Source organism: Cyrtonyx montezumae, unplaced genomic scaffold, assembly GCF_038088225.1.
Source record: "Cyrtonyx montezumae isolate F1298 unplaced genomic scaffold, pur_monq_1.0 scaffold_0, whole genome shotgun sequence".
Taxonomy (NCBI): domain Eukaryota; kingdom Metazoa; phylum Chordata; class Aves; order Galliformes; family Odontophoridae; genus Cyrtonyx; species Cyrtonyx montezumae.
Genome location: NW_027071824.1, coordinates 52,067,787 through 52,095,079, shown reverse-complemented (window position 1 = coordinate 52,095,079; position 27,293 = coordinate 52,067,787). Strand labels below are relative to the sequence as shown.

Genomic DNA, 27,293 nt, shown 5'->3' with positions numbered 1-27,293 from the left:
GAAGGATAGGCAAGCAATATAAAAGAATCCAAAAAAAGAAGCAAAGATGGTTAGACACATGGCTGTGTGTTTCACAAGCAATGAGCTTTCTTAAAATAACATAGAAGGAAGAAAGAAAAGCCAGAAAATTATATATCAGCAGTACTATTTCTAAAAATAATGGTTTTCAAACTTTTCCATGTGGCATTAACAGCTCTTTAAGGGATAATCTTTATTGCTTTGTATGTTACAAAGCAATAAACAGCTGCTGAGATTGATTAATAGCCAAAGCGAAGTTGAGGCATGTAATCAATCTAAAAAGCCATTTATTGTGAATATACTACAAAGCAATAGAGATTACTGCTGTTGTACAACAAACCCTAACAGAGAAAACACACAGACACACAGACTTCCACAGCAAAAACAGTTGCTTTCTTTTTGAGGCCCTCTGTGTTATGCTGCTTTTTTCCTGAGCTTGCAATTGGCAGTACCATTTCCTAAGGTCACTGGCCATACAGTGTATGGTCTGCTGGAAAAAAGTAATACTATAAGAACTTAAGTGTTACCTGAGGAGGAGTAGCACTAATGGTTTTGTTTGTTTTTGTTTTTCTGTAACTAGAAATGTAAAATTCCACGTGTATTCAATATGTCTTAGGAAATGGTACTGCTATTTGTATTACAAAAGAAAATGAAGGAATTGGCCTCCCAATTGAAAAGAAAATAATAGTCTAATCCGTGATAATGTAGAGCTTTTTACTTTTAATGGCTACTAAATGACTGTGGAGATGAGCACAAGAATATTGCATTTGGCTTCTTCAGGCAACGACTACACACCGTTCTGTATATATGACTTTTAATAAGTCAGGTTTTTACCTCCTCCAGACCTCCTGGGATGCTGTTTCAGAATCTTACTTCTTCAGTTGTTTTAAACTCTTTTAAACCCTTACAAATAGTCCTATTTGGAATGTTGCAAGTCAGCTAATGTCCATTTGTTCTTGAATCAACATTGTTATTTAGAACAAACTGCTCTTCATGTCTTTGAAGTGAAGATATAGAGAGTGCCTCTTAACCTTCATTTTGGTAGAACAAACGAGCCATGCAAAGGGAGGGTTTTCCCTTGATCAGTCTTGTGACCCTCCTCTGCACCCATCTCATCAGGATCCCTCTTGTCTGAATGCACGTATGCCATGGGGCACTGATCTCCAGAGAGCCTCAGCACCCTTCTCTCTTTCTCCAGTGATACTCTTGTCTACTGGAAACATCTCACCCAATAACTCAAGGATCAAATCTGCCTTTTTCATATCCCTTTACCATTTGAGGCCAGTGGTTAACTTGCACACCTAGGAACAACTTGCATATCCTTGTCTCTGAATTGATGACTTTGCAACTTACGACAGAAATTTGTATTACTTCACAAGGACACAAATTTGCAATCTACACTATTAAATTTCATTCTGTTTCTATTACTCTAGCTCTCAAGGTTATTCACATCTTCCTGTATCACCTTCCATATCAATGATGTCTCTCACTTTTGTGTAATCAGCAAATTAACAAATTCCATCTTTCTATTCCAAGGTAATGAATAAAAATACAACTGAAGATGTATCCTTGTGGAACTCTTAGTAAAATAACACCCAAGATGCAGTTTCACAATTACTGGAACTAATTTCTTCAATTTCATATTTGCAGGAGATACAGGTCAGCCCTAGAAGAATTTAAACCCAGATATTAGAGGTTATAAGCTATTGAAACTGTTGTCTTCTAAACTCTGAACTATTTAATACCTATAGTTGCCTAAACTTTAATAAGAGCTACATACAGTAGTAGAATACATATTTTCATAATTCTATGTATGTTTCTTTAAGCTACAAAAACTGGTAAATGTAAGAAGTGTACTCAGGGTATAGTAGTGAATTTGATTGCTTTTTAGTATTTCACTCTTTGTTAAGGAAATTGTTATTTTTACCCTTGCACTCAGTTTTACTATTTAGTCAGTCTTATATTTAATTTCTTTCCACTTTCATACTATTTCAGAAAAGCACAGCTTCCCTGGAGAAGATGATCCCTATGCCTAAGATAACATTGCCTGTGAATTCCTATGCTATATGGTTTTCAAAGTTCCAATTTCCTCATTTTCCCACTTTGGGAAGTCACATCATTCTTCCTGCGGAAGATGTTGGACTGAGATTCCTGGCCTTGTTCGCATTTTCCCATGTATTACTTTTTTTCCCACTCAGAGTTTGTTGTCAGCAAAATCAAAGAAAATCTTTTAATAGTTGTCACTGAGTTTTATTTTTCTCTCAGTATGCTATTTGGAAAATGATTGTCACCACAGTACATGATCTTTTGTCAAAAAACCCTGCAGATAAAAGTTTCATTTATTACACATTTACTGAAGCTTATACTTACCTCAGCTGCATTTAACGCTGCATTTGTGTTGCTAATTAATCTGAAAAGAGTGAAGGCAATCTCATTTTTTCCAAAAAGACTGTCAGTGCCTTCTTGTAATCGTTTAGCAGAGAATGACCCCCTGCAAGCTTTGTTTGACGCATCTGCACAGTGCTGGTGAGAGAGAACTGCTGGTAGTAAAGAGGAAATAAAAGCTGGACAGATGCGCTGCAGCCTAGAGAGAAGTGCTGTGTAATGCCAGTATAGCTGGAATGATGATGTCCTCTGACTGACTGTTGAGTGTCAGCAGTTCACACTAGCAGGACTTCTGCCAGTAAAACTGTATTGCTCTCAAACAAGGCCAGCAACAGGAGCACACAGAGAGATACAGGTTTATGGGGACATCTGTAGGATGCTGATGAGGAGAAGGGCAACTGGGCTCTCTCCTTGCTTCTTACACTGCTGTCCCTGTTCAGACAGCCCCGGGGATGGCTGCCCACCAGGGCCCTGATGCCATGTGCCTGGCTACTGCTGGCCTTATTTGAACCAGAAAGTTTTACTGGCAGAAGTTCTGCTGGCATGTGCTATAGACATTGCTGTGTTGGCAGGATGCACTCATATTTGGCTGTTTTTAAAGATGCAAAATGTCCTCAGAGCATCAGGCTTTTATCAGCAGAAGATGACAGTGTTATGGAAGGCTAACCCAGATTACCTTGTGCAATGTTTGGTAGATTGCCTTCTGGTAATTTCTTGCAGCATATTGTGGAGCTGCTGTTGTATATTGTGAGATACCATCAGTTACATCATGAAGTCTGTGTAAATATTGGGTCAGATTTTCAAAAATTTTTCTATCTTGTGCAATAACCTATTTTTACATGTGCTGTTTTTCCATATTGCAGATTTCTCATTGCCAGAACCCCAGATTGTATCAAACAGCATCACTCTCTTGTTCATTTAGGGCAGATGTAAGCATTCTTTCTTATCTAAAGAGCAGCCTGAATTATTGGGTACCGGCAACAAGTGGAACACAGAGACGATGACTGGTAGCAAACTATTTGCAGTAAGTGTTTGCTAAACTATTTTATAAGAACAACTTGTAGTTTCAAGCCATGCTGTGAGCATTGGAAGAGAGAAACATTCAAGGTTAGGTGTTAAATTCATACCAACTCATCCACTCTGAGTTAAGAGCTGCTCGAAGAGGAGACAGTGGAGAACTAGGTGGTGCCAACTTTTTGGAAAGCTGTGCTGATGTGGGCATTTTGGAATTACTTGGGGAGCTGCCTCCAGTGAGGTACATAAAATTAAGTATTTCCTGCTGTACAGTCTTTTCATGCTGCGTAATGTACTGGAAATAAGAGATGAACCTGATACAATGGGCTTTGCTAACTGTGGGGGGAACAGTAAATAAGGTTTATATCCAATTCTGCCCTATCTTGTTTTGAATACATAAAATGAAACCAGTGCTTCACCATGGTGATCTCTCTAGACAGTATTTTACATCAGTGTTGCTTGGGAGAAAGCCCATGCTTGCTTCCCCGTCTATCCTGTTGTCATCAATGACGTTACATAGCCAACTCTGGCAACACAGGCAAGGCAAATTTGGCAAGCTGTAGGTAAAAACAAAGCATTATAACAGGAAGAAATAACAGAAATATCCACCAAATCACAAAACTGTAATTTAGTAGTCTTCTGCACAAAATATGAAGGGTTTCACGGGGTTCCTTCATTTGCTGAGGGAAATTTCATTCTTTTCACAAATTCAGTGCAAAGTCAGTTATAGGGTTTTGGTTTTTCCCATGACATTTCCAGGTATTACAGACAAGTGCATTCCATAAAAAGCCATCATATATGTAGAATATATAGATGGCTGGAAAATACCTAGAACTTAAAGACTGTATGCACATGTGGTACCTGCAGAACTTCTGCACAGGAAGCCGCATGTGTAACCAGTGTACCTACACAATGATCCTTACCTGGTATTGATATACATCACCTGCAGTTTGCAAGCAGGCTGCATGCGTCCAGTAAATGCAGTGTGTTTTGGACACATCAATTTTATCACACATTCACGGTTATTCTGCTTTACACATACACAAAAGGTCTGGCATGTCTCTGTATGTCCTGGGCAGCACACGGTCTGATACCTCTTAGATTTCATGGATATAATTCAGAAAGTCCAAGCTGAACTATTTATTGAAAACACATACTCACTCATTTGGAACCACTGTTCCTAAAAATCATCTGAAGCAACTTGAGTTTGTTCCAATGATACTGCATTTTATTGGTTTATAGAAAATGTGTTATGTAAATGGTGAAAGTACTCACTCATTTCTTTGCAAATGCTTTCTTTGTGACTGGTGAAGGTTCTGGTTTTGACTTCTTGGACTTTTACCCAATGCTGACATTTCAGTATTCAATATTAAGAAAATATGTGTTTCCCCTTTCTTCCCACCAGCAGCTGATAGATACAATGTGTTAGGAGCATGAGTTAGGAGGAAAGGTAAGGAATGCTTATTTAGAAACTTCAAAGAAAGTAAATCCCATCACTGTGTTACTGGGCCATCCCTATTACAGTGAATATCCTTTCTGAATCTTGTGGAGCTTCCTAATGGGCTCCGTATCTCATCAGTTTTTACTTTGGCCATGTCTTCTCCCCCAAAACCTGTTCCAGTTTATCCTTTTCTTAATATCCTTCACCATGGGCTTATGTTGATGGTAAGAGCAGTATGTTGAATGCACAATCAGAGTGAGGAGTGCCCAACAAGTTGGCCATGATGGGAACACCTTGGGGGACTAACCTTAGGGAACTTATTGCTGAAAAAGAAACTGCCTTCTATTCTTCTTCACCTGACACTAGTTCTTATCTCTACTTTTAGGTTTTCCATTTTTTGTGGCTTCCGCTACCTTCCCATTTCCCTTCTTTCTACATTGATGAAATTCCCCTGAGCCTTCTTTCCTCCAGGCTGGACACTCCCAGCTCTCAACCTTTCCTTGCAAGAAAGATGCTCCATTCCCTTAATCCCATTAGTGGTCCTTTCCTGTATGCATGTATGTACATTCACATCCAGTATGCCCATGCCTTTCCTATACTGGGGAGCCCATGACTGGACCTAGCAGTCCGGGTGGGACCTCACCAGTACTCAGCAGAGAGGAAGAGTCAACTCCCTCAGCTTAATGGCAACAGTCTTCCTAATGCAGCCCGAGAAGCTGTTGGCCTTCTTTGTGTCAAGGGCATAATGCTGGCTCATGTTCAAATTGGTGCCATCAGAATCCCTAGCTCTTTTTCTGCCAAGCTGCTATCCAGCCAATAGACCCCCAGCATGCAGTGGTTCCTCGTGTGGGACTTTACATTTCCCTCTGTTTAAATTGTTGAGAACTATTTCAGCCCATTACTCCAGCCTGTCCTTCTGAATGGCTGTACTGCTGCACTAGCTGTAATCTGATGTATTAACTATTCCTCCCAGTTTGGTATCATTGGCAAACTTTGTTAAGGACTCATTCATCTGATGACTGGCCTCCAGATGAATCTCACACTGCTCATTGCAACCCTTTAGCTCAGCAGTTTGGACAGTTTTCAGTTCAGCTTACTATCCACTCAACTAGTGTTTACTTTATCAGTTTGTCTAGGAGGATGTAATGAAAAGCAGTCAAAAACCTTATAAAACAACATATATTCTTTCCTCAGCTACTAAGCCAGTTATCTCATCGTATAACCAGTGGTCTTTCTGGGATTATTTAGTCTGGAGAAGAGGAAGCTCAGGGAAACCTATAGCTCTCTATAACTACCTGAAAAGAGGTGGTAGCGATACAGGGGTTGGCCTCTTCTCCCACATAACCAGTGATAGGACTAGGGAATGGCTTCAAGTTGCACCAGAGGAGATTCAGGTTGGATATTAGGAAAAAATTTCTTCTCCAAAAGAATGGTCAGGTGCTAGAACAAGCTGCCCAGTCTTAAGTCACCTCCATAGAAGTGTTCAAGAATCATTCAGATGTTGTACTAAGGGACATGGTTTAATGGAAAAATACTAGTGGTAGATAGACAGTTGGACTGGATGCTGGAGGTCTTTTCCAACCTTGGTGTTTTTATAATTCTATGATTCTACTCTTGACAGATTTCACCTGCTGCATATATGGGAGACCTTCATAAACCTGCTTGATTAAAACTTATTTGGCTACCTAGCACTGGTCTTATTTCTAACTGCTGTAAAATGAACTGCTTCACCTGCCTTTGCAGTGAGGTACAAGTGATACAAAACACATATTTTATTTAACAGCACATACCAGATGGTCTATGCAAAACTGAGTACAAAGGGAAGATTTTTGTCCAGATCTGAGGTAGGGCTGTTTTGTTTTGAAAGAAAGAGGAAACAAATAGAGGGAAATGGGGATTGCATTGCTGCTTTTGTTGCTGAAATTGTACTGAGGACTGCTCTTGCAGGTCAGCAACAAGAAGTAGCAAGTATTCTCAATGAACATTTGGTATGCAAAGTTTTTAACACGGCTAAATAACTCTGAATTGCATTGATACATAGGCCGTTTATACTTGGATAGTCAGATAAGATTTGTCTCTAGATAAATTTAAGTTAACTGAATTGAAAATGAGATTGGATATCAACACAAATCCCTTTCATAATTTTCATAAAAAACAAAGTAATTTCAGTGAACGTGACTAAATACTTTGCATTTTTCAGTTAGTTAGGCAGAACTGTTCAGAACACTGTGCTTTTACCTTGGCAGTCTCTTGAGGAAATACTGACTTTCTTAGACCTACTCCATTTACACGTTTTGTTGATGCTTCCATCCCAAAATGAGGTTACTGCAAACATTGAGTATCTGCATTTAAAAGAGGTGCTCTTTTAAAAGTAAGTTCATTCAATAAAATCATATAAGAAAAGGGATTTAAGTGAGGAAGTTGCAAAAACTGAGACATAGCAGAGAAAGACCAGAAAAGAAATATTTGCTGTAATTGAAAACAAACAAACAAAACCATAAAATTAACTCTTCAACTGTTGACCTAGAAAATAGTGAGGAGAAATAATATGCATGTGAAAAGGATTAAAGAGGAAGCCAAGAAGGAAGGCTTAGTGGGTTTAACTGGGTGGATTTAAAATTGTTTAAAGAATGATGAGATGATAATGGTAAAAAGAGATTCAGACTGGCTTTACCAGGAAACAGATCTACAGATGTTCCTGTGAAACTTCATATGTATTAACTCAATAAAAGAGAAGTTGAGAACAAAATAACATAGAATGAGGTAACTGTGAATAATCTGGAAATAACTTAAGCACACACAAATGCACATCCTCGTTCTTTGGGTCTTTAGGGAGAGATATAAAAAGAGAAGCATGTACAATACTAACAAGGCTTTTGTTGCTTCTGAGGCATTGAACTTGGCTGAAGAAGAAGGTTAATTAGATGACTAATAATTGGAGATAAAGTAGAAGCTAGCATAGATAAAGGCATATGCTATGGTAAACCTAATAGGGTTACACATGGACATTTAACTATTGTTTTCCAAGATTGTAAGAGGAAGTGCAAGAGGATTTTTGTTCTAGAAGAAAGGGGCAAAACAGGCTTATAGCAATACTGAGAAATATGAATTAAATTTAAAATGACTCTGGGGTTCTTTTCCAACAGACATGAGAAAATAAACATTATCATGCAGAAGCAATTAGCAAAAGAAAGTTTAAGTCAGTAAGATATATTTGTATATACTGATTTTAAATACGCAGCTTACTTTACACATAAAATGAGCCTATTTGTAGATACTTGCTTTCTGATATCTCTTAGAAGTTTGTTCTAAGGGAACTGTCATATAGCAGTTTTTAGATACATTCAGAATGCATTTAGAGCAAGATAAAGAAGAGTCACAGAATTATAGAGGTTGGAAGGTACTTCTGGAGATCACCTAGCCCAAGACCCTGCTAAAGCAGGTTCCCTACAGTAGGTTGCACAGAAAAGCATCCAGGTGGGCCCTGAACATCTCCAAAAAAACAAGACTCCACAGGCTCTATGGGCAGCCTGCTCCAGTACTCTGTCTCCCTCAGAGTGGAGAAGTTTTTGCTCATGTTTGCATGGAAATTCCTGTGTTCCAGTTTGTGCCCACTGGTTGGCTGCTGGGCACCATCAAAAACAAAGACTGTTCTTGTTGGTCACTAACACTACGCTTGCTGTAACAGGGCTGTCTTTGTTGCTGTTACTTGTCTGGAGATCTTCGGATACAGGCCACGATCACATTACCCATCCAGTACCAGCGGCCCATGAGGAAGCTGCCTGATGCAGCTGGCAAATGAGGTCCCAGAACTGGGGTCTGGCCTGGGAGGCAGCTTGGGAAACATGCTGCCAGTGACCCTGTCATGCTACCCAACTTCATGTGCACATGTATGTTTGGCAAAGCTATCCAGCCTGTGATGGCCCTGAAGAACAAGGCATCACTGTCATATGTGCATGTGTGTATGTATAGCAAAGATCCATTATGGAAGAATCTGAAAGCAGTTATTTCTCAGTTTCTCAGAGAAAAAGATGTGAGGAGATGTAAGAGTTCATCTGTCCTAACTGGAAGCTGTTGAACCTGAGGGTCTTGCTCAGAGAAGCTATGGGTGCCCCATCCCTGGAGGTGCTCAAGGCCAGGTTTGGATGGGGCCCTGGGCAGCTGAGCTGGGGTGTGGCAACTTACTGTCAAAGAAGTTTCGATCAGTATAAATCTGAGCGAGAAGGCTGTGTAACAGTACGCATCCAACACTTTACCCAAATGAGTAACTTCTGTCAACTCTACGTTTGTTTTGTCCCTGTCCGCCTCCCGGGCAGCGTAGCCACGACAACCGTAACCAGGCAGCCAGGGCAACGACCCCACACGCCTCTGTCCTCCTGGGCGCGCTGCGCATGCGCCCGCGCAAGCGCCTCGGCGTCTCGGCATCTGCGGCGTCTTCCCTTCGCCCCCATGGGTGCGCTGAGGGTAGCGAGTGGGGTGTCGCGGTTGCGGCAGGGTCGCTATCCCCCGCTGGCGGTGAGTGAGGAACCCGTCCGTAACCGGCGCGCTGCCCGCGGCCATGATGTGTGCGGTTGCCATGGGAATAGCCGGCGAGCGGGAGGGGAAGCGGCGGGGCAGTGCTAGTTACCGGCGGCAGCCGTTCTCCGGCGGGCTGCGCTGCTCGGCCCGGGGCGTTGCCGCAGGGGCTGAGGAGGGAGAGTGTCGCTCCCAGGCTGGGTGCCTCACGGTCTGTGGGTTCAGTCGTGGCGCGTGAGAACGCTGACGGCTCCGGCACAGCCTTCCTTCACGCTGGTGCGGTGAGGCAGTTAGTACTGCCTATAGCCGGTGGGGCAGAGCCCACTGCAGCACCTCGTTTTCACCCGGCGTGGGTGGTTCGTGGGCTTTGAACCGTTTTCGGTCCTCCACATCAGGTTGGTGTCTTCTGAAGGTTATTTCTTTGCTGTGATGATTTGATGCTTTTTTAAGCCTGAAGCTGGTACCCCTATGAGACACAGTGCTGTGCTTAGTGAGTGCTGAGAGCTCTGCAAGTACTTCAGTGATTAAATGATCCCATGTCTGAGGTAGACCTAGCACAGCACTGACTGCTATCCTGGTGCACTCAGCCAGGCTTTGCTGATTGATCCAGAGTGCTGTGAGGGTGCAACAGTCTCACTGCTAGCGATAGCTGGGTCTGATCTGCGGTTCTGAACCACGCTCTGTTGGGCTGGGGCTCTCTGATCATGAGCAGTTACCCATTGCTTTCAAATTTTTCTGTTCAGTAAAGACAAAGACCTCTGGAGCAAGTGAGAGGAAAAGGCAAGAGACCGAATGCAACTTTTCAGAGGCTGATGAGAGACAGAGAGGAGCATCACCTGTACAAGTCAAAGGCCACTTGGGAAACGACGACAACAGCAGAGACAAGGTCTGCACATGTCAGTTATGCTGACCTTGAGTCTGCAACATTGCCTGTATGTGTCTTTGCTGAACTGGCGAGTGAAATGGGGATGTTGCTGGATTTTCAGAAAGAGGCGCAGATAATTGTAATTGTTTCTGATTTTTAACTAAGATATTGTATTTTAGAGAAAGGCTTAAGAAGATTTATATAGCAGTAAAAAAACAAACATACAAAACAAAATAGAAATAGTCTCATAAACAAAAACAAAACAACAACAGAACAAACAGTGGTGAATTAAAAGCACAGACTGGGTAGCTGGTGCAGTCATTCTTCATTCTGTATTTCTGCTCTCAATTCCTTGCATTGATTTGTAATTTTCTAGGAAGGGAACTGACACAATATAACTAGCTTAGGGTACCAGCTCAGAGCTTCTGAGGTTTGGGATGGGAGAGAGCAGGTCAGACTTCCTCCTGGAGCACTCCTGCAGCAGAGCAGCTGCTTGATACTTAAACATTTCAGCCTTAGGCATGTTAAAATACGAAATATAAATCTTTCTGTCAGCCTTCTGAGAAAGAGACAGTGGTTGTACTGTCTGTGATGACACACTGTGTTGGCACAGCAGCCAAGTTCAGATAAGGAATTACCTTGGTTCTTAATTGCTTGCAAGAAATAATCTTTCTTATCGTGTATTTATCCTTCTCCCGTTTTATGACATTGCTTACTTGTTTCCCTGTGCTTTGTTACATTTTATGGCTAGTAATTATGGGATACCAATTAGTAATATATTTGTATCCTATCAGTACTACAATTCTGGATGTGCATAATAGTACTGTATGTCAAAATTAGGAAGAATTAATGCTGTCACGGGGTCTCTGGTAAGCTTTACGTTGTGCTCACGGCTGCCCCCTCCCGATGAAAGCTCTCAGCCCCTCTGCTCTTCTATTTGCTGGATGCCTGAAGTGGCAGCAGGGAAATGTGATGCACCAGAGGAGCAGTGTGAGCTCAGTCAGGCATTCAAAAGAAATCATAGGTACCCTTTGCAGTGTTAATTATTAAAACTTAACGAGTTGGAAGTGTGGTCCAAACAGTGGCCAAATGGTAGAACTTACTAATTAAGCTTGACAAGTTGACAAATTCTGTTACCAGTTAAAATGAAATAGGTAAGAAGTGAAGGCAATTAAAAAGTCATTATACTGGAAATCTTAACTGCAACTTGCAAATGAATGTACTTCTAGGATAGATAATTTGCAGTTGATAATAGCATTAACAACTGAAGAGTTGTATCAGAGATCATACTGATCCACAGAAATGCATTGTATCTCTCAGGTAGCTTCATAATTTAACTATGGAGAACATAGGTGTAAGTACAGTGTGATACGCATTTCAGTGGACATGGTGATCATAAATGCCATAGAATCATAACGATTGGAAAGATTTAAGATCATCTAGCTTAACTTTCAATTAAGTGTCAAAGCTGAGAGGGGTCAAGAGCTGGAGAGAATAGCACTCTTTAGAGACTGAGTATAAGGTATTTAATCATAAAATTCAGCAAAATGTCTGGAAATGCATGGACCAGTAGACAAAAAATGTGAATTACTTCACATTTCTGATTTGTCGAATCATGCTGAATACATTTTATTATTGTTTCTGTTCAACATGGTTGTCATTGCCCTTATGTCCTACACACAGCGTATAGGTCAAAGTCTTGACTTGTAAGTAGCTGGTAGAATAGGGAATGGTGTTGTAACTTCCCTGTTCAGTGAGAAATAGCTGTATAATTATTCCAAACACAGTTCCACAGTGGAATTGCTTGCGTAATGCTTTTGAATCGTTACAGAGGGAAGAGTACAGGTTATAGCTAAATTCAGTTACAGTGAGGAAAAATAACTTATTAGTTGTAGCAGGGAAGATTAAAAACATTGAGAGGCTCAGGCTCCTGATCTGTTCTTGTGTTTTGTTATTCTGCACAATGAAGTGAAAGACATCGGTGCACTACTTCTTACTTTCCAGTTTGACCTTGTGTAGTTAACTTGAAGGGGTTTGATTGTGTATTAATTAAAGAGACTGCCAACATGTGTAGGCCCTGAAAGAAAGAAGAGACAGCTGGAAACTTAAAACTGTGGAATAGGAAGAAATGAACTAAGAAACTAGAGAAATTGGGCTTTTTCTCCATGGTTCCTTCCAGTACTTGAGAGAAGCTTGTAAGTTGGAGGGAGACTGATGTTTTAAGCAGGCAGATAGTGGTAGGACAAGGGGGGATGGTTTTAAACTACGAGGGGAGATTGAGGTTAGATGTTAGAAAGAGCCCTCTTTACTGAGAAGGTGAGGCACTGGCACAGCTGCCCAGGGAAGCTGTGAGTGTCCCATCCCTGGAGGCCAGGTTGGATGGGGCTGTGGGCAGCTGAGCTAGGAGGTGGCGGCCCTGCCCATGCCAAGGGACTGGAACTGGGTGGATTTTTAAGGACCCCCCCCACTGAAGCTATTTTATGATAGTTCAGAAATAAACAAGAAAGCAGTATCTTATCTACTATCGCTTCTTTGTCATATACAAAGTGAGAGGTTAGAAGATATGCTTCTGCACTGTCTTTGACTCAGATCCTATGTTTATGTTTAGGTAAGTTTGAAACAAAGTTAATTTTTGATAGCTTAAAATTAATAATAGGTTTTCTGCAAAATGACCAGGATGATATCTTCAGAGACCTGCAACAGGATAGTGAGTGATTTTTTTTGGGAATTTTGAGAGGTTGTTGAAGCAATCTTCCATTGCTCATTGCATTTGCTGGAAGATGCAGCAGAACAAAACACTGTTTGAAAGTTTGGATTGATGATTTATCTTATGTTAGTGTTGTCTTAGTCTTGATGTGCTTGGGATCTGTCATTATCAATTACTGATTATCACACCTCAGATTTATTAAGAAGCTTTCCTTGGTAAAATCCGTAACTTACATTGTTTTTTTCCTAAGTTCATTGGAAATAAAGTTTCTCACTAAGACTTATAATTGAATTCCTGTTTGGAATTAAGGAGTGAAATAAAATATCAATAAGTGCTTATTTTCCACCATTTTGTTATTCTGTTTGCCCTTACATATATATATTTTTATAGTATCCTTTTTGACTACCATAAGATAGAAGAAATATTAATAAATTAATATTTTGTAACTTAAAAGTAGCATTGCATTCTCTGCATTTATATGTTGTACTGTGTTCTTCCTGTATGTTACTTTACAGACCAAGACAAGCTTCAAAGAATAAAAGCATGGAAAAGCCAGAGCCGTTCTATAGACTTCCAGTGTTGAAGCAGAAGACCAGTTCTGAGATTATAAATGAAGCCAGAAGTATTCTACTAACACGGAGAACTCAGAGGCCATTTACACCTGCAGAGGATCAAAGGAAACTTTTTGGATCTGGATCTTCACGAGCTCCTCAAAATAGACCTCCTTCGGTTTTTAGGTACTGTCACTTTAAGATTTTCCAAACATCTTTTAGCAGCAAGATTTGAATCTCTAACTGTGTTTCTGGTGATTTTTCTCCTGTGTTAATCTGTATTCCTAATTACATCCTTTGCCTTCTTCTAACGATGCTTACCACTGGTGTTAATCTGTATGTCCTGGAAGTTTCTGTGGATTAGCTCTAACGGGAACAGTCATTGCACTAGTTTTGTATGCAGAGAACAGTAAAAAAAAACAAAACAAAAAAAACAACCCAAACCCTGATCTGTAACACATCTTTCTTTTTAAGACAGTATTTTAAAAATTGAAATAATCTTTGTTTTCTCTAGAAACTGAGAAAGCATGTTTATTTCATTATAAAGTGTTCATGTATTAGATCTATTTTTTTATCACTTTATCTTTTAAATACAAAATTGTAGCTTTTGAAATTAAAAACACTCACCTTTAAACACAATGTTTAGTACTTAAATTATTTCTTACGTGTCTGTGTATGACTCTTCTACCTAACATGATTCACAGAATGCAATAAGTATATCTGTTACAACAGGAAAAACTCCTGTACATTGTACATTGGATATGATCATTGATATTCTCTCTTTTATCTATATCTGTCTATCTATATATTTTTTGTTATAATAATTTGTAATGTTAACTGTGAGGTGCGCCAGAAAGGATGCTAAACCATGTCTGAGCTGTGATACAAGTCAGTCAGAGGCCGTAGTATTTTCAGGCACTCTACATATCTTATGCTTCACGTTACATGGTGTGCCCTTACAGAAGACAAGAACTTGAGAATGTTTGGGCTGTTCATTGATAATGAGGTAATAAGGTAGCTCTGGCTGACATCCATGCTTGCTCTGTCTGTGCTATGGCAAGGAGCATGCTCATGCCTGTACAAACCTAAGTTTTCTTCCCTGCAGTATTCTGCAGCTTATGTCAGACAGCTGGGTTGCTAACCACAGTTGTTTGTGCATGAGGTTAGTCTTCTTATGAATGAGAATTGTTTTAGATATGTATGAAATAAAATGTACTGTGGCAAGTGATTTATTCATTTATGATTAATTTCTTTATCCTAGTCTTCATGCTTCCAGTTTTGATTTGACTGAATCAAGACCTCCTTCAGGTGTTCGTCTTAGACCACTGGATTATGTGAGTACTCTGGACATAACTCCGTGCAATGCTGACATAAAAACATATAAGAATTTATACAGTACAACATAATTCTGAAAATTGATATTGTTGAAATAGGTTGGAGAGAAAAATAAGCCTATCGTAATATTAGTCTGAGACTTACAAAGTCAACTTTGTCATTTTTTTTAATGAAACTGGAAATAGTGTAAACTGTGTAAATATTACTGTACAGTATCAAAATTATAAGTGACATTAACAAGAATCAGAAGATGGAAACCTTAGTCAGCTTTCTTGTTTAAGATTACTAAAATACAGAAGGTTATAAGCATCAACATGAGTCAACTATGTGCCGTTGCTTTATGGCATTCTGGGCTGCTTTGAGAAGGATGTTGGTGGCAGGTTGAGGGATGTGGTCCTTCCTCTCTGTAGCCTCCCCTCTTCCTCACTAGCAAGACTGCACCTGGAGTACTGGGTCCAAACCATGGATCCTTAGTAAAACAGTGATACAGAGCATCTGGAGAGTTGGTCCAGTTAAAGCCCACAGATTTAATTAAGGGACTGGAGCACCTCGCTTCTGAGAAAAGGCTGAGAATGATGGAACAGTTCAGTGTAGAGAAGAAAAGGCTCACTGGGCTCTCATCAATACATATGAATACCTGAAGGGGAGGGTGCAAAGTGGACAGAGCCAGTCTCTTTTCAGCCATGCTCACTTCCAGTGGAGCCACGACAAGAAGTATAGGGCCCAAACTGATAACAAAGAAGGATTATTCTGGACACCAGAAAGCACTTCTGTGCTTGGCAGTTGGCAGAGCACTGGCGAAGATTGCCTAGAGAGGCTGTGGAATCTCCTGCTTAGTAAGATTCAAAAGAACCTTATGTACGAGATACTGGGTGACATTAGTCTAGGTGGCTGTGCTTAAGGAAGGGTTTGGACAAGATAGACTCCAGATGTCCATTCCTGCCACAACCATGATCCTATGACGAGTAACTTAGTCACTCAATTTGACTTACACATCTATGATTGGTCTTTTAATCTATACGCATCCATATTCTATATAGATCTGTAATTGATTATCATTTATTTAAAAATTGTGTAGAGGTACACCTGCAAGAAACCCTTTTTTCCCCTCCATGAAAATTTAGAATTATTTTCATTTTATAAGTGGATCTTCTTTGTAAGTCTTTTATGTTTAATCTTTAAATATAATATTGCCACAGTAATTTATTTCATGTCCAGGAGACAAAAGCATGCTGAAACAGTTAAGTATGCTTGCTGTATAAATAATTTCTTAGATAGTGTAATAAATGTTGCATTTCTTGGGAAAGTAGGAAAAAACCTCAACAATTTCCAAGAAATGTTGTATCTTAGTAATTCTGATATAGTGTGTTTATATCAATAAGATTAAAAATGCCATTTATGTATAGAAGAAATGTATCTCAGTTTGGATTTAAATGCTGGTATTAAATTTTTTGTTTAGTTTGTGTGTGATTGGGGGGTGGATGGGGGAAAGGAAGGCTTTTTGCATTGATCTTATCAATAATTAAGCTGTATTTTTCTCACACTGTAAATGTAGAGCTTGTTGCAGTTACAGTGGCTGTGGGTGGTAGGGTCTCAACTCTTGGGCTTTCTTTGTTTAAGCTCCAGAGGATTAAACCGAAAACTTTAAAATTGATTCCTTATTGTGAATAATAATAATAATAACAAAAATAATGGTAGAGAACCCAGGTATTAGTGGTAATATGTTCATGTAAAGCATGAAAAAATGTTTAGATATTTATATTGTTGGTTGTATACTCTAAAGTGCAAGATACTGATGTGAATAAAATGAGAACTTGCATGTTTCTGGATCTGCATTACTTGTTACAGGGTGATAGGAAGTAGTATATGTGATTGGAACACGTTTGTTGTGTTTTGGAAACTCTGCTTTTGCTCTCGAAAAGAAATCATAAAGAAGAGATTTGTCTTTAGAATCCTAGCAGAGGTCTTTGACACTGTTTTTGTGATAAATAAGCACACTGCATATGGTGTTAGATGAGTATTTCTAAGGGAAAGAATTTCAAATTTCAGTTACTCTACTGAACAACTTAAGTTTTTTGCACCCCTGAATGTTTGCTTCTAAATGGCTTTCTGGGGTGATGTTAGCAGAAGTGTTCTGGTTCAGTGAAATGCTATCTTTAGTATTTGGATGTGTTTTCTTTGTGAGTAAACTTTTGTCACTCTTACTATTCTATTCTGAGTATACCTCTGCATAAATTGTTTTGATTTTTTTTTATTTTTAAATTGCTTAAACAAAAAAGAAATGGCGCTTTTATCAAAATTTCTTTTATTTTTATGACAGAAGCCAATACTGGTGATTTCATCAAAAGATGAAGATTCCTCTGTTTCCCTTCCAAAGCTTGCTGTGGATGCTGCTGAGGTTAGGAAAGTCAGCAGTGCCCGGGCACAGTTATTTAGAACTTCTCAAGGAAATGTCTTTCCTGCTAAAATGGCTCTACTGGATCACCGTAAGAATCTTACTTCCTACAAATATAACTGCATGATGTGTTTTGATACCATATTAATTATCATATTAAAGAACCAACATGATCTTTTAGAGTAAATTTAAGAAATACTGAATGGCTTAAAGCCAGTCCTAAAAATATGATTTCCAAAAATGATACCAGCTTTAATTTCTGAAAATAAGTTGGAAGATTCTCAGATGCCTTTTTCTTCCTTTTGTTTTTTAAGTAATTTTCCTGAAAATTTTCTTCAGTAGGTTAAATGATCAGCAAATGCTGAAATATTTAAAGAGATAATGAGATAGCATCTTCTAAGTAGATTCTTTGATGGATTCTTGAGCATAAAAGGAGGAGTAAATTGGAGTAATAAGTCTTGACAGGTCTCCAACAACATCATATATATCATATATAATATTTAGTGTTAAGTTTCATTAGTGGGGAGTTAATAAAGGTCACTAAACATGTTGCTTAAGTCATTTTCCATCTGGAAGAAAATTACTTTTGTGATCTTGATTTCCTGCACATTAACTCATTATGGAATGTGCTAGAACTCTGTCTTTAGTGAAGACTTGTTTACAAAAAAGACTACTCTTCCATTGCCTGCAATTCTTACTTTATATGACAAATTGAATATCACTTTATCTTACTGCAAAATAAATCTTATGCAAAAAGTACTAGATTTTACTGTGTACCTCTTCTACAGGTATCCGTTAGTCCTGATATGTTGATGTTACTAATTGAAAAAGTTGAGAACCTAACATACCTATTACCTCTTATTGCCTCTTCTGGCCATTCTGGTAATCCTGTAAATGTTTATGTAGGTTTTGATTTCTTCAGGTTCTTTTCATAATGGGTACATACTGAGGTATAAGATTGCCAGTTACCTTTTGCTTGCCTTCATAATATTCAGATCCTGAAAAATAATCACTTCTTTTATGAGGTGCTATCCTCCTATCTGTGAAGGGGAAATAAAAAGGCTGAGAGATTGAAAACATAAAGTAAAAATAAAGTTAAACCTTAAAGGAGTGGTGTTCATAAAAATACTTAGAATGCTTTGCTGAAAATAGTCTCAAGTGCTTTCACTTTTAAAACTGATGAAAGAAAATTTTGGTACTATAGCATGAGAAAGAAGTAGTTCATTTTGAGCTCCCTCCTGTGTATTTATTGTGTAAGAACACTCCTACAAAATATGTTCTCTTTGGCTGTTGCAGATGAAGAGAAGCCTGATTGTGAAGAACCGGCTATGATGAGTAATCTTCACAGAGCTAATGATAACTGCTTAGCAGAGCAAAGGGCATACATGCCATTTAATGACAAAAGTGGGCAATTAATTTGTAATGAGCATGGTGGTAAGCCGGAAAGGGAAGATGCTCTAAAAGGCACAGCAGGCAAACTTTTATTTCAACTAAAAGGTGAAAGGTCAGTATTGCTCGAGTATGGTAATGTGCAATTTCCACACAGCCTTTCTTTCTAATCATTCTATTGTGTGAGTATCATAATGTTTAGAATTGATGGAATTTTAAGGTAGCACTAAAACATTAAAATAAAGTTTTGTTCAGATTACTAGACAAAATATTCTTAAGACTTCTGTTCCAACTAAGTTTCTATAGTCAAAAAACTAATTTGTCCAAAAACTGTAGATATGGAGTTGCTTTATGTGCAAAAACTGTTTTTTTGTTTTGTTTGTTTGTTTTTTGCTTATCATTAACATCTCAAAACTAAATCTAGTAATTGAATATAGAATATTCAAGTTTAAATTCAATTTTCTTTTTCCTACTTCAAGCCTGTTTTTTTAAGGTACTGCATGTGCTTGCCTCATCTCTGTAGATGAGCAGAGGTAAGATTTCAGTTCTGGTACTGAGAAAATATATTCATACACAAAAATAAGAATAAACTCAATGGAAGTTGAGGCAGATTTTTATTTTTTGTGGGCTTTGAGTTGTTTAGTTCTTTTTTTTTTCCTGTGATCAAGCAGCTGTAACAGATTAATGAGATTCATGAGCATTTAGTCTGATTTTAGTGATCCTAGATTATATCCATTCTGTAATTCAGAAGTCACTTTTATTTTTCTCTTTTTAATTTAGATCTGAACTCTTGCACAGGGAGGAATGTTCCACTTTGTGATCAGCAGATGTGTTGGTTGCTGCATTAGTAGTTGGGCAGACAGCTGTGAATAATATTGACAGATCTAACAGTCTTAAAGCAAAGAATAAATAGCACTTAATCTTCATAGCACATCCCATAAGCAATTGGTCACCATTAAAAATAAATGTTTGCCTGTGGATATCTTCTTTCTAGCTCATTATTAGGCTTATGAAGAAAATATTTTTCTGGGTATTCTAATGCTTCTTCTATATTCTGGAGAATTTTCATGAAATTGTAAAATAAGAAGCCTTTCATAAATTTACTTGGTGGTGATATTGAATACTTCAGAACATGTTGTTTGATGAAGATGTTATAGGAACTGATACGTAGCAGAGTTTTCATGACATTCCTCCTTTATATTAAAACTGAAAGCAAAAAAAAAAGAGATTCTAAAAGACTTAAGACAAGAAGTAGAAAAGAAAAAGTTTTATGATTATAAGAGGAGGGAAAAGGATAAAAGCTCAAAGATGGAATAAAGGTAGTGAATATATGTAGAACTCAGAGAAAGCTTTGGCGTAAAATCATTTTCTCCCATTAAATTTGGTGACCCCCAGGACTTTGTAGCTAAAAACTGTATGAATTATCACACTACGTAAGCTATTGCAATTTGACTTTTACTCAGTAAAGCTGTGGCACTATATAATTTGATACAGCAGTTGAAACAGATAGTTACTTAGTGGTGTCCAAGCGTCTCTAATAAGAGAAGGTCATTTGCTGCTTTTACTGACTGGAGAGAATGACCTTTCTTCTGAGTCTTAATTTTAAAGGTCTTGAAGGTCTGATTAAATAGGTAACATTCAGCTCATTGTGCATTCCTGCTATCTGTTCATAAATATGTACTTGTCCTTTATAAGCTTGAGAGTTCCAGAAGTTTTTGGTTTGGGTTTTTTGCTACTTAGGCTTTTCACAATTACCCATTTTTTATGTCATTGTGTGCCATAATATTGAGTTTTCCAGTAGTTTGAAACACAGAATGATGTGATTTCTACTTTGAAAATAGTTTCAGAGGGATATTGACTTCTGTTTTGAAATATTCTTGTGAGTTGGCAAAAAAGGCCTGTTAGTGACAAGTTTGCTTGTTGCAACATGAAGTCTTAAGGACATTTTCAATTCAGATTCTCAATGTAAAAGAACTTTGAGACCGTAGAAAAGATAGGAAGGGGAAAATGATATGTATTCAATTCTTCAAATATCCTCATGCACATTTGAAAGATAGGTCATCAATGTTCCTTTCTCATAAGCTCCACTTGCTTAATTTCTCTATGACTTATTGTGTAATTTTCTGACTTCTGTATTATAGTTGGGATGCTAATGATTCTAACTATAAAAGTGGACTTCTAATGCTTCTAGCTTGTCGTGTGTTACGCTCAATTTAGGGAGAATAATACTAAAAGTAGTTGAATCTAACACATTGCTTCAATTAGATAGATATCAAATACAAAAAAATATTTTCTAATCTTGTTCTAAGATTTTCCAAGATCTATTTTCTCCCAAACAGAAGAATATCATCACATTCTTCCCTCTTTTCTACACTGAACACAAGATCTGTGTTTTGGAATTCTGTACCTTTACCTTCTTTGGGTTGTGCATGCTATCTGTACTTGAGAAGATTATTTTTGCCAGTCCAACGTAAGAGATCTACCTGTGCAGCTTATACCCCTGTGCTGAAGGTTACTAACAATATTTAGGTGCTCATGTGGTTTTGAATACCAGATATACCTGCAGTACCACAGAGTGCATGAAGATAATACCAGGTGCTTTTCCTTTACTAAAGTACAAATGTCCCTCAGGCTGTTTTCCCATCTGTATCAGCCCAAGAAGTTAATGTCATTGTATGATGGAATGGCTCTAGGTAATCTCAGCTGCTCTCATACATACGAAATCATTACTAAGACATGCCAATAAACACATTAGTTCAGTACTCACATGATACTAAGTCAGACAGGCAGGCTTTGATCTATATCCTTTTCTCAGTTCAGAGATATTATTCTTCATCTGACAAGGCAGTTGAAAGGTATTACAAATCTGTTCATTGAGTTTCTTCTGGATATGAGTTGTATATACAAGGTTCCATTACCATAGAGAGATCACTGCAATAGAGTTTTGGTGTTCTTTCTCAAAAGAGCATTATATCCACTAGATGATGGATGTGATTAGATTGCAGCTACTTGTGTGTCATACATACATAAAGCAGCTTGTACAAAGTTAAATGATATATTGCACATTATATTCAGGAACAGACTGAACTTACAGAAATGTGAAAACTTTATTGGTCCTGTCATCCTTTGTATTAAGCAGTTGTGTAAGTCTCAATTCTATATCGTAGTGATTTACAAACCCTTGCAGGAATTAAGCATGAGGAAATACAGAAAAAGATGTCTGAGACTCCTCTTTAGCCTTTGTCTGCATTTCCTATTTGCGTAGCAAAATAATTTTTCTAATAGTTGTTTTTCTATTAATAGTGAAACTGTAAAGCATGCAAAAATAGTATGGCAGAACCCTTTTATTAGTGCTATTACACTTATTTCAAAGGGAACAAGCAGGAGGTATTTCATTCAAGCAAGAGGACTGTTCACTTTCCATCTCAAATTCTTTTGTCCCAAGGGCTGGTGGTAAGAAGAAACAGTTCTAATGAAATCACTGTTGCTTTATAAATAGGCTTTAAACAAACAGCAACAACAAACAAAAAAAACCCAGGAGTTCTTAGGGAAGATCTATTTGCCATTTGATTTGCAGTACTGTGTTTTGAATAACCATGTAGTTATAATAGAAAAGGTATATTAATTTAAGCAGATTTGAATTGTTTGATGTGTTGCCTTAGGAAAGCGAGGAGGAACTTCTGACAATCATAAGGAAGCTGAGTTTTGTTTTATATCTTCATCCAGGCATTGTGTCTTGCCATCTATTGTGATTGCTATAGAAATGAAACTTATGAATGCAAAAAGCATTTCAGATATTTCAACAGAAATGTCACTGGTGATGGCAGATTCGCTGATGAAGAGCAGCCGTTTCCCAAGTGGGAAAAGATGAATGTTTTTCTCTTCCTCCTGCAATTTCTCAATATCCTGGAAGCTTAGATGACATTTCAGGACTCCTTAGAAACATAGATACCTTTAGCAAGGAAAAACTTGGTGGCAAGCAGCTTACTCCCAAGTGGCCTGATCTGTGCTTCTGTTAATTAAAGACTTCTGTAAATATCTACAAAAGGATTAGAAGGTGCTGTAAAGAAGGTGTAGTATGCCTTATTTTCTATCACCATTGCTGTCCTTAGTAAATATGTGTCTGACGCAGTCCTTAGGTATTCAACAATAGTTTCTATTCTCTGTGCTTTTTAGAATTCTTGAATGCCTTAATAGAAAAAAATAAAACAAATGAATATTGGAAATAATTTCTACCTGATAGCTTGAACTGGCTTCAAAATATTCATTTCTCCTCAAGGAAAAGGAATTCTACAGTGGAGATAGAATGGATGCTTCTTTCAGGAAAGAAATCTGTTTTACTCTGTTTGAATTTTTAGAATTAACGATATCGTATGATTATCAGCTTGTTGTATAGTTTAGCTGATATTGCTGCAGATTATCCAGACCTCCTTCAGGATTTGTCTTTTCTCATTATGTCTGTCCTCAACTTTTTGTTTTTCATGAAGGCATGGAAACAAGAAATTATTCTAGTCCTAAATAATCTTTTTATATATGTGCCTAAGTTCCACTGGCTATTAAGATTATTTAAGAATGAAATAATAAACTGGTACTTAAATTCAGGGTAAGGTTATTAGACTCTAAATTTGGGAAACCTAGGTCTTGAGAGTTCTTACTACTGATCGAAATCGAGTTGTCAGAATGAAAGGGAAGGGGTCAAGAAAGAAAAAAACAGAACAAACCTCACAGTCTAGGTGAGGCTTTAATAATAAAGAATTTAGATTTACATTTATTTTCTTTAGAATAGGAATGCTTATGCAGGATTCAAGTAAGATAGATGAAGATGTCGTGCTTTTATTTTTTAAGATTGTAATTCATCTATCAGTTGTCTGATTGCCTAAAAATACTCTTCCACAAATAGATAGTGTTTACAGTATTGTTTATACTAGGTATAAAATGCAAAGACTGTGAAGGATAAAAAAAGAGGAGGATAAAGAGTTTTAATCATCTTCTTTTATTTTTGTAAGCCACACTGTTTAACATGTACACAAAGTTCTTTAATAGCCTGTATAAACAGAATACTGTATTCTTTTTATTGCTGGAGCTGTCGTAAGTAATGGACTATGCTCATGATTATTTTTATGGAGCCATTGTTATTTGTTCATCTTCAGGATGACTCAGAGTGTAGTTGACCTATTTGCCAACACACTTTTGTAAATTATGTTGCCTTTGTACTATTACCTTTTCTCTTATCAGTGGTATCTGAATCTCAGTTTTTACTCCTTTTCTTTTTTGGTCTTTTCTGGTGGTGTAGCTTATTATATAATCCTCTAACTCTTGAAATAATTTCAGGATGTTTGTATCATCAGTTACACTTTTTCAATTATTTGTAAGCATTTGAAAATCTTTGAGAAACAGGACAGATTTGAAATTTATCTAATTGGTTGAATACTCTAAATTATGCTTATTTTAGCTGTCTGCAAGTAATACCCTGTCTTCTTTATGTTTACTGAAAGAAAAATAGTCTTAAAAAATTGAGCTGTTATTCTTTTTTTTTTCTTTGAGGCGTATTTACTACTTGTTTCTTTCTCGTGTTTGTATCTATTGTGTTCCTCTCTTGAGGTGATGTCATGAAAGTTCAGTGGTAGCTGAGCTACATAAAGATACTTTCTCATAAATAGCTCAGTGAAGTAACACTTTGTATAAAAAGATAGAACCTAAATAGTATCTAAAAGACACTATGTTATGGTCAGGAAGAAATTGACTTGCTTAAAATAAAACAAGAACTGTGGTCCCTATTCAACCAATGAGTAACAATGCAGAAAACTTTTGGCAACATAAAACATCTGGATAGTATCATTAAATAAGAATGAATAAATTAATATGAAATGCAGATGTTAATTGGCACATGGTTTTTTTCTTTGAGAATGAATAATTAAGCAAAATACTCTTTTTCTGATTTTCCCAAAAGATTAAAAGCAATTCCAATTAGTTGCTTTGCTTCAAAGTTATCAATTGGATTTTCTAATAAACAAGGTTTGGATAACATGCAGAATTTTTTACATGTATAATCTGAATAGTTTTTAAAGTATCGAAGTAGGTGTTCTTACTCTTCAGGTTTTTTTGTTTTTTGTTTTTAATTCTTTATTTAAAAGCACATAAGGCCATCTTTGACTTCATGTTAAGACAAATTACAGCAAACTGTGGTGGGAGGGGCAAGCTGGAATTTCTGGTCCATTTTTTGTCAGAAATATCCACAGTGTTTGGATGATTGAATCCACTATGAAGTACACCTTTTATCAGAAGGCTTCAAGTAGAGTGTGTGAGTCTTCTTCAAGGGAAACTGAGAGCTTTTGGTGTGTGGTGCTGTGTTCTCTTTTGCTGTTGTTTGTTTTACTTCAGTGGTGATTTTCTTTTTTTCTTTTTCTTTTTATTATTATTATTCACCAGGATGTCTAATTCTGACTGTATTTCAACTGGTGTGAAATTTGAGATGAGCTATGGAGGTTATTAATGCTTTTTTGCTGGAATTCTGAATGCCCACATTGGTCCCCTTGTATAATTTTCACATGTAGTCCTCCTGACTACTGCTTTTCTATTCAAGTGATTTGACTGGTACTGCTTCAAACTCAAAATGTGAAACTTTAGCAGCCATTATAATGGAAAAACTGTTGCTTTGTATCTTAACCTCTAAGTTACTGTTGTCTTCATGAAGCGCTCACATTAGAAGTTTCTAGTTGGTATTTTTTGATGCTGTTTTTTTTTGTTATTGTTTTTATAATGGATAGTTTTTCTAATTGTGTATCTAAAAGAAGCAAGGATAACAATCTTGAATAGTTGGCTTGCAAAGTATGATTACCCCAGTGGGAGTTAGATGTTCAGTATAATTTTAAGTGGTCCATATTTATTGAATCTTGGAGGAAGCGTGCAGGACCTTAGTTTGAGTACTTAGTTTGTCTATAAATATCAACAGCTCTAAGAGCAGTATTGGACTGTTTAGTGTCTAACCCATTTCTGCCTCAAGATAACTTATAGATTTAATGAATATTCTAGTACAGCTGGACGATATTGTTCATAGCCTGTGTGACTTTAAGCCATGTGTAAGATAAACATACAGCACATATATATGGTTTTGAATTGCTTGTTTTCTTAATGTTTACTCAAATTTGTAGCATCTCTTCTAAGTCAAATTTACAATTGTTGATTTAATATTTTGTACAGCTGTAACCCTTCCATTTTTCCTGACATCCAGAAACCTTACAAAAGTTGCCCTTCCTCTAGGATGAAGCGGGACCATTTTTTGTGTTTTGAAGGCTTAAGGGCTTAAGGTCCTTAGCTGATGGAAGAGTTCAGTTTTTGTCTGTGTACTGTAGCTAAGCAAGAAATGTCAGATGTGTGCATTATTTATTTCAAAAAATGATGAAAAATACCAATGCTACATTTCATATCCATAAATGTTATGCACAGAATTAACATAAAAATCAGTTCTTGGGGGGTTTTATGCACTTTGTGGGAGGAAAATCTCAGGTGTTTAAAATTGATGGATCACCAGTGGTAGGCATACAGTGGCAGTGAGGTATTTTTTTCAGAGCCTGAATATCCTGATCCTCTGCTTGTTACATATGTCAACAAAAAAGTCTTTGGAGAAATTTTCCTGGTGTCTATTACAGGAAGCATGTGTGGGTCTCCTAAGTAATTCTAGTTCTCTTAGTTGGTTTAATATTACAGGTAAAATGTGGCAAGACATGGTATGTACTTGATGCTAACATGACCTGTCCTGTTTGTTTTCAGGGCCTCATGTATCTCTAAGTTTGGAGACACAGAACCCTTCCCCTGTTTCAAGATCTCTTTTCAGTGCACTTGTGTTCATCAAGCCCCCCTGTGCCTCATTTCTGGTTCTGCTACTTCAGTACTTCAGTCTGCTGTGAACATAGGAGAGCTTTTGTTCTTGGCCTGTGTAAGAAAATATCCCTTTATCATTGGCTAGGGGAGCAGAAAAGTTTCAGGTTGTTTCAGCAGGTCCTTCTGTTTTCTTTAAAGACAAGATGACTTTTTTTTTATTGGCTTTACATTTTCCTCTAGGGGAGTATCAAAGAGTTTATCTTTCAGAGTTGTGTTTTCCAAAGCTGTTTGTCTATGAGGTGTTTCCCTAAGCCATATTTTTTGCAATTATATCTACTTAGCAAGTGCTAGGCACTAGATGTAGTATTATTTCTTCCTATATAGCTAACATGAACGATTTCTGAAAGTCTTTATGGCTGCTGTTGATTTGTACTGAAAATTTATTGTTGGTTTGTATGGTAAGTGCTCTTCCTTCTCTCCTTCACCCTCCTGATTTTAGCTAAGTCTTTTCAATCACAATGCAGGTAACTACGTGCCTGTATATGAGTTCTGCATGGCTGTCAAGAAGTTGTTTTTCTGTTCATGTTTTAATAAGCAGTGTGATCTTTCTGAAACTTTACAATGTAATGTTGTCCAGCTGAATGAAGACTCAAAGGATGAGATGCTATTCCAGATTATATTTTTTCTGCCTGTAGAAATCATCACAGTATGACTCCTTTTATGAAATCACACATAGTATGACAGGTGCTCAAATGAAAACTAGTTTACTTACCCATAGATATTTTTTTAAGGACTTACAGGTTGTGTATTACTTTCACAGTGTATCCTTGCAGCTTTTCCATTTATAGCCTATACAG

At 37.5% G+C, this 27,293-nt stretch overlaps 1 protein-coding gene across 1 annotated transcript in view; it reads left to right on the top strand.

Annotated features, from left to right (window-relative positions):
- The first annotated feature begins 9,707 nt into the window (after nucleotides 1-9,707).
- Nucleotides 9,708-27,293, top strand: part of ARMC2 (armadillo repeat containing 2) — a 66,683-nt gene continuing 49,097 nt past the window's right edge. The window contains exons 1-6 of the mRNA XM_065735236.1: nucleotides 9,708-9,768; nucleotides 13,461-13,682; nucleotides 14,758-14,830; nucleotides 17,152-17,317; nucleotides 18,523-18,730; nucleotides 22,422-22,472. Coding sequence (XP_065591308.1) covers nucleotides 13,489-13,682; nucleotides 14,758-14,830; nucleotides 17,152-17,317; nucleotides 18,523-18,730; nucleotides 22,422-22,472 — 692 coding nt within the window. The 5' untranslated portion in view covers nucleotides 9,708-9,768; nucleotides 13,461-13,488. The remainder of the gene's footprint in view (nucleotides 9,769-13,460; nucleotides 13,683-14,757; nucleotides 14,831-17,151; nucleotides 17,318-18,522; nucleotides 18,731-22,421; nucleotides 22,473-27,293) is intronic.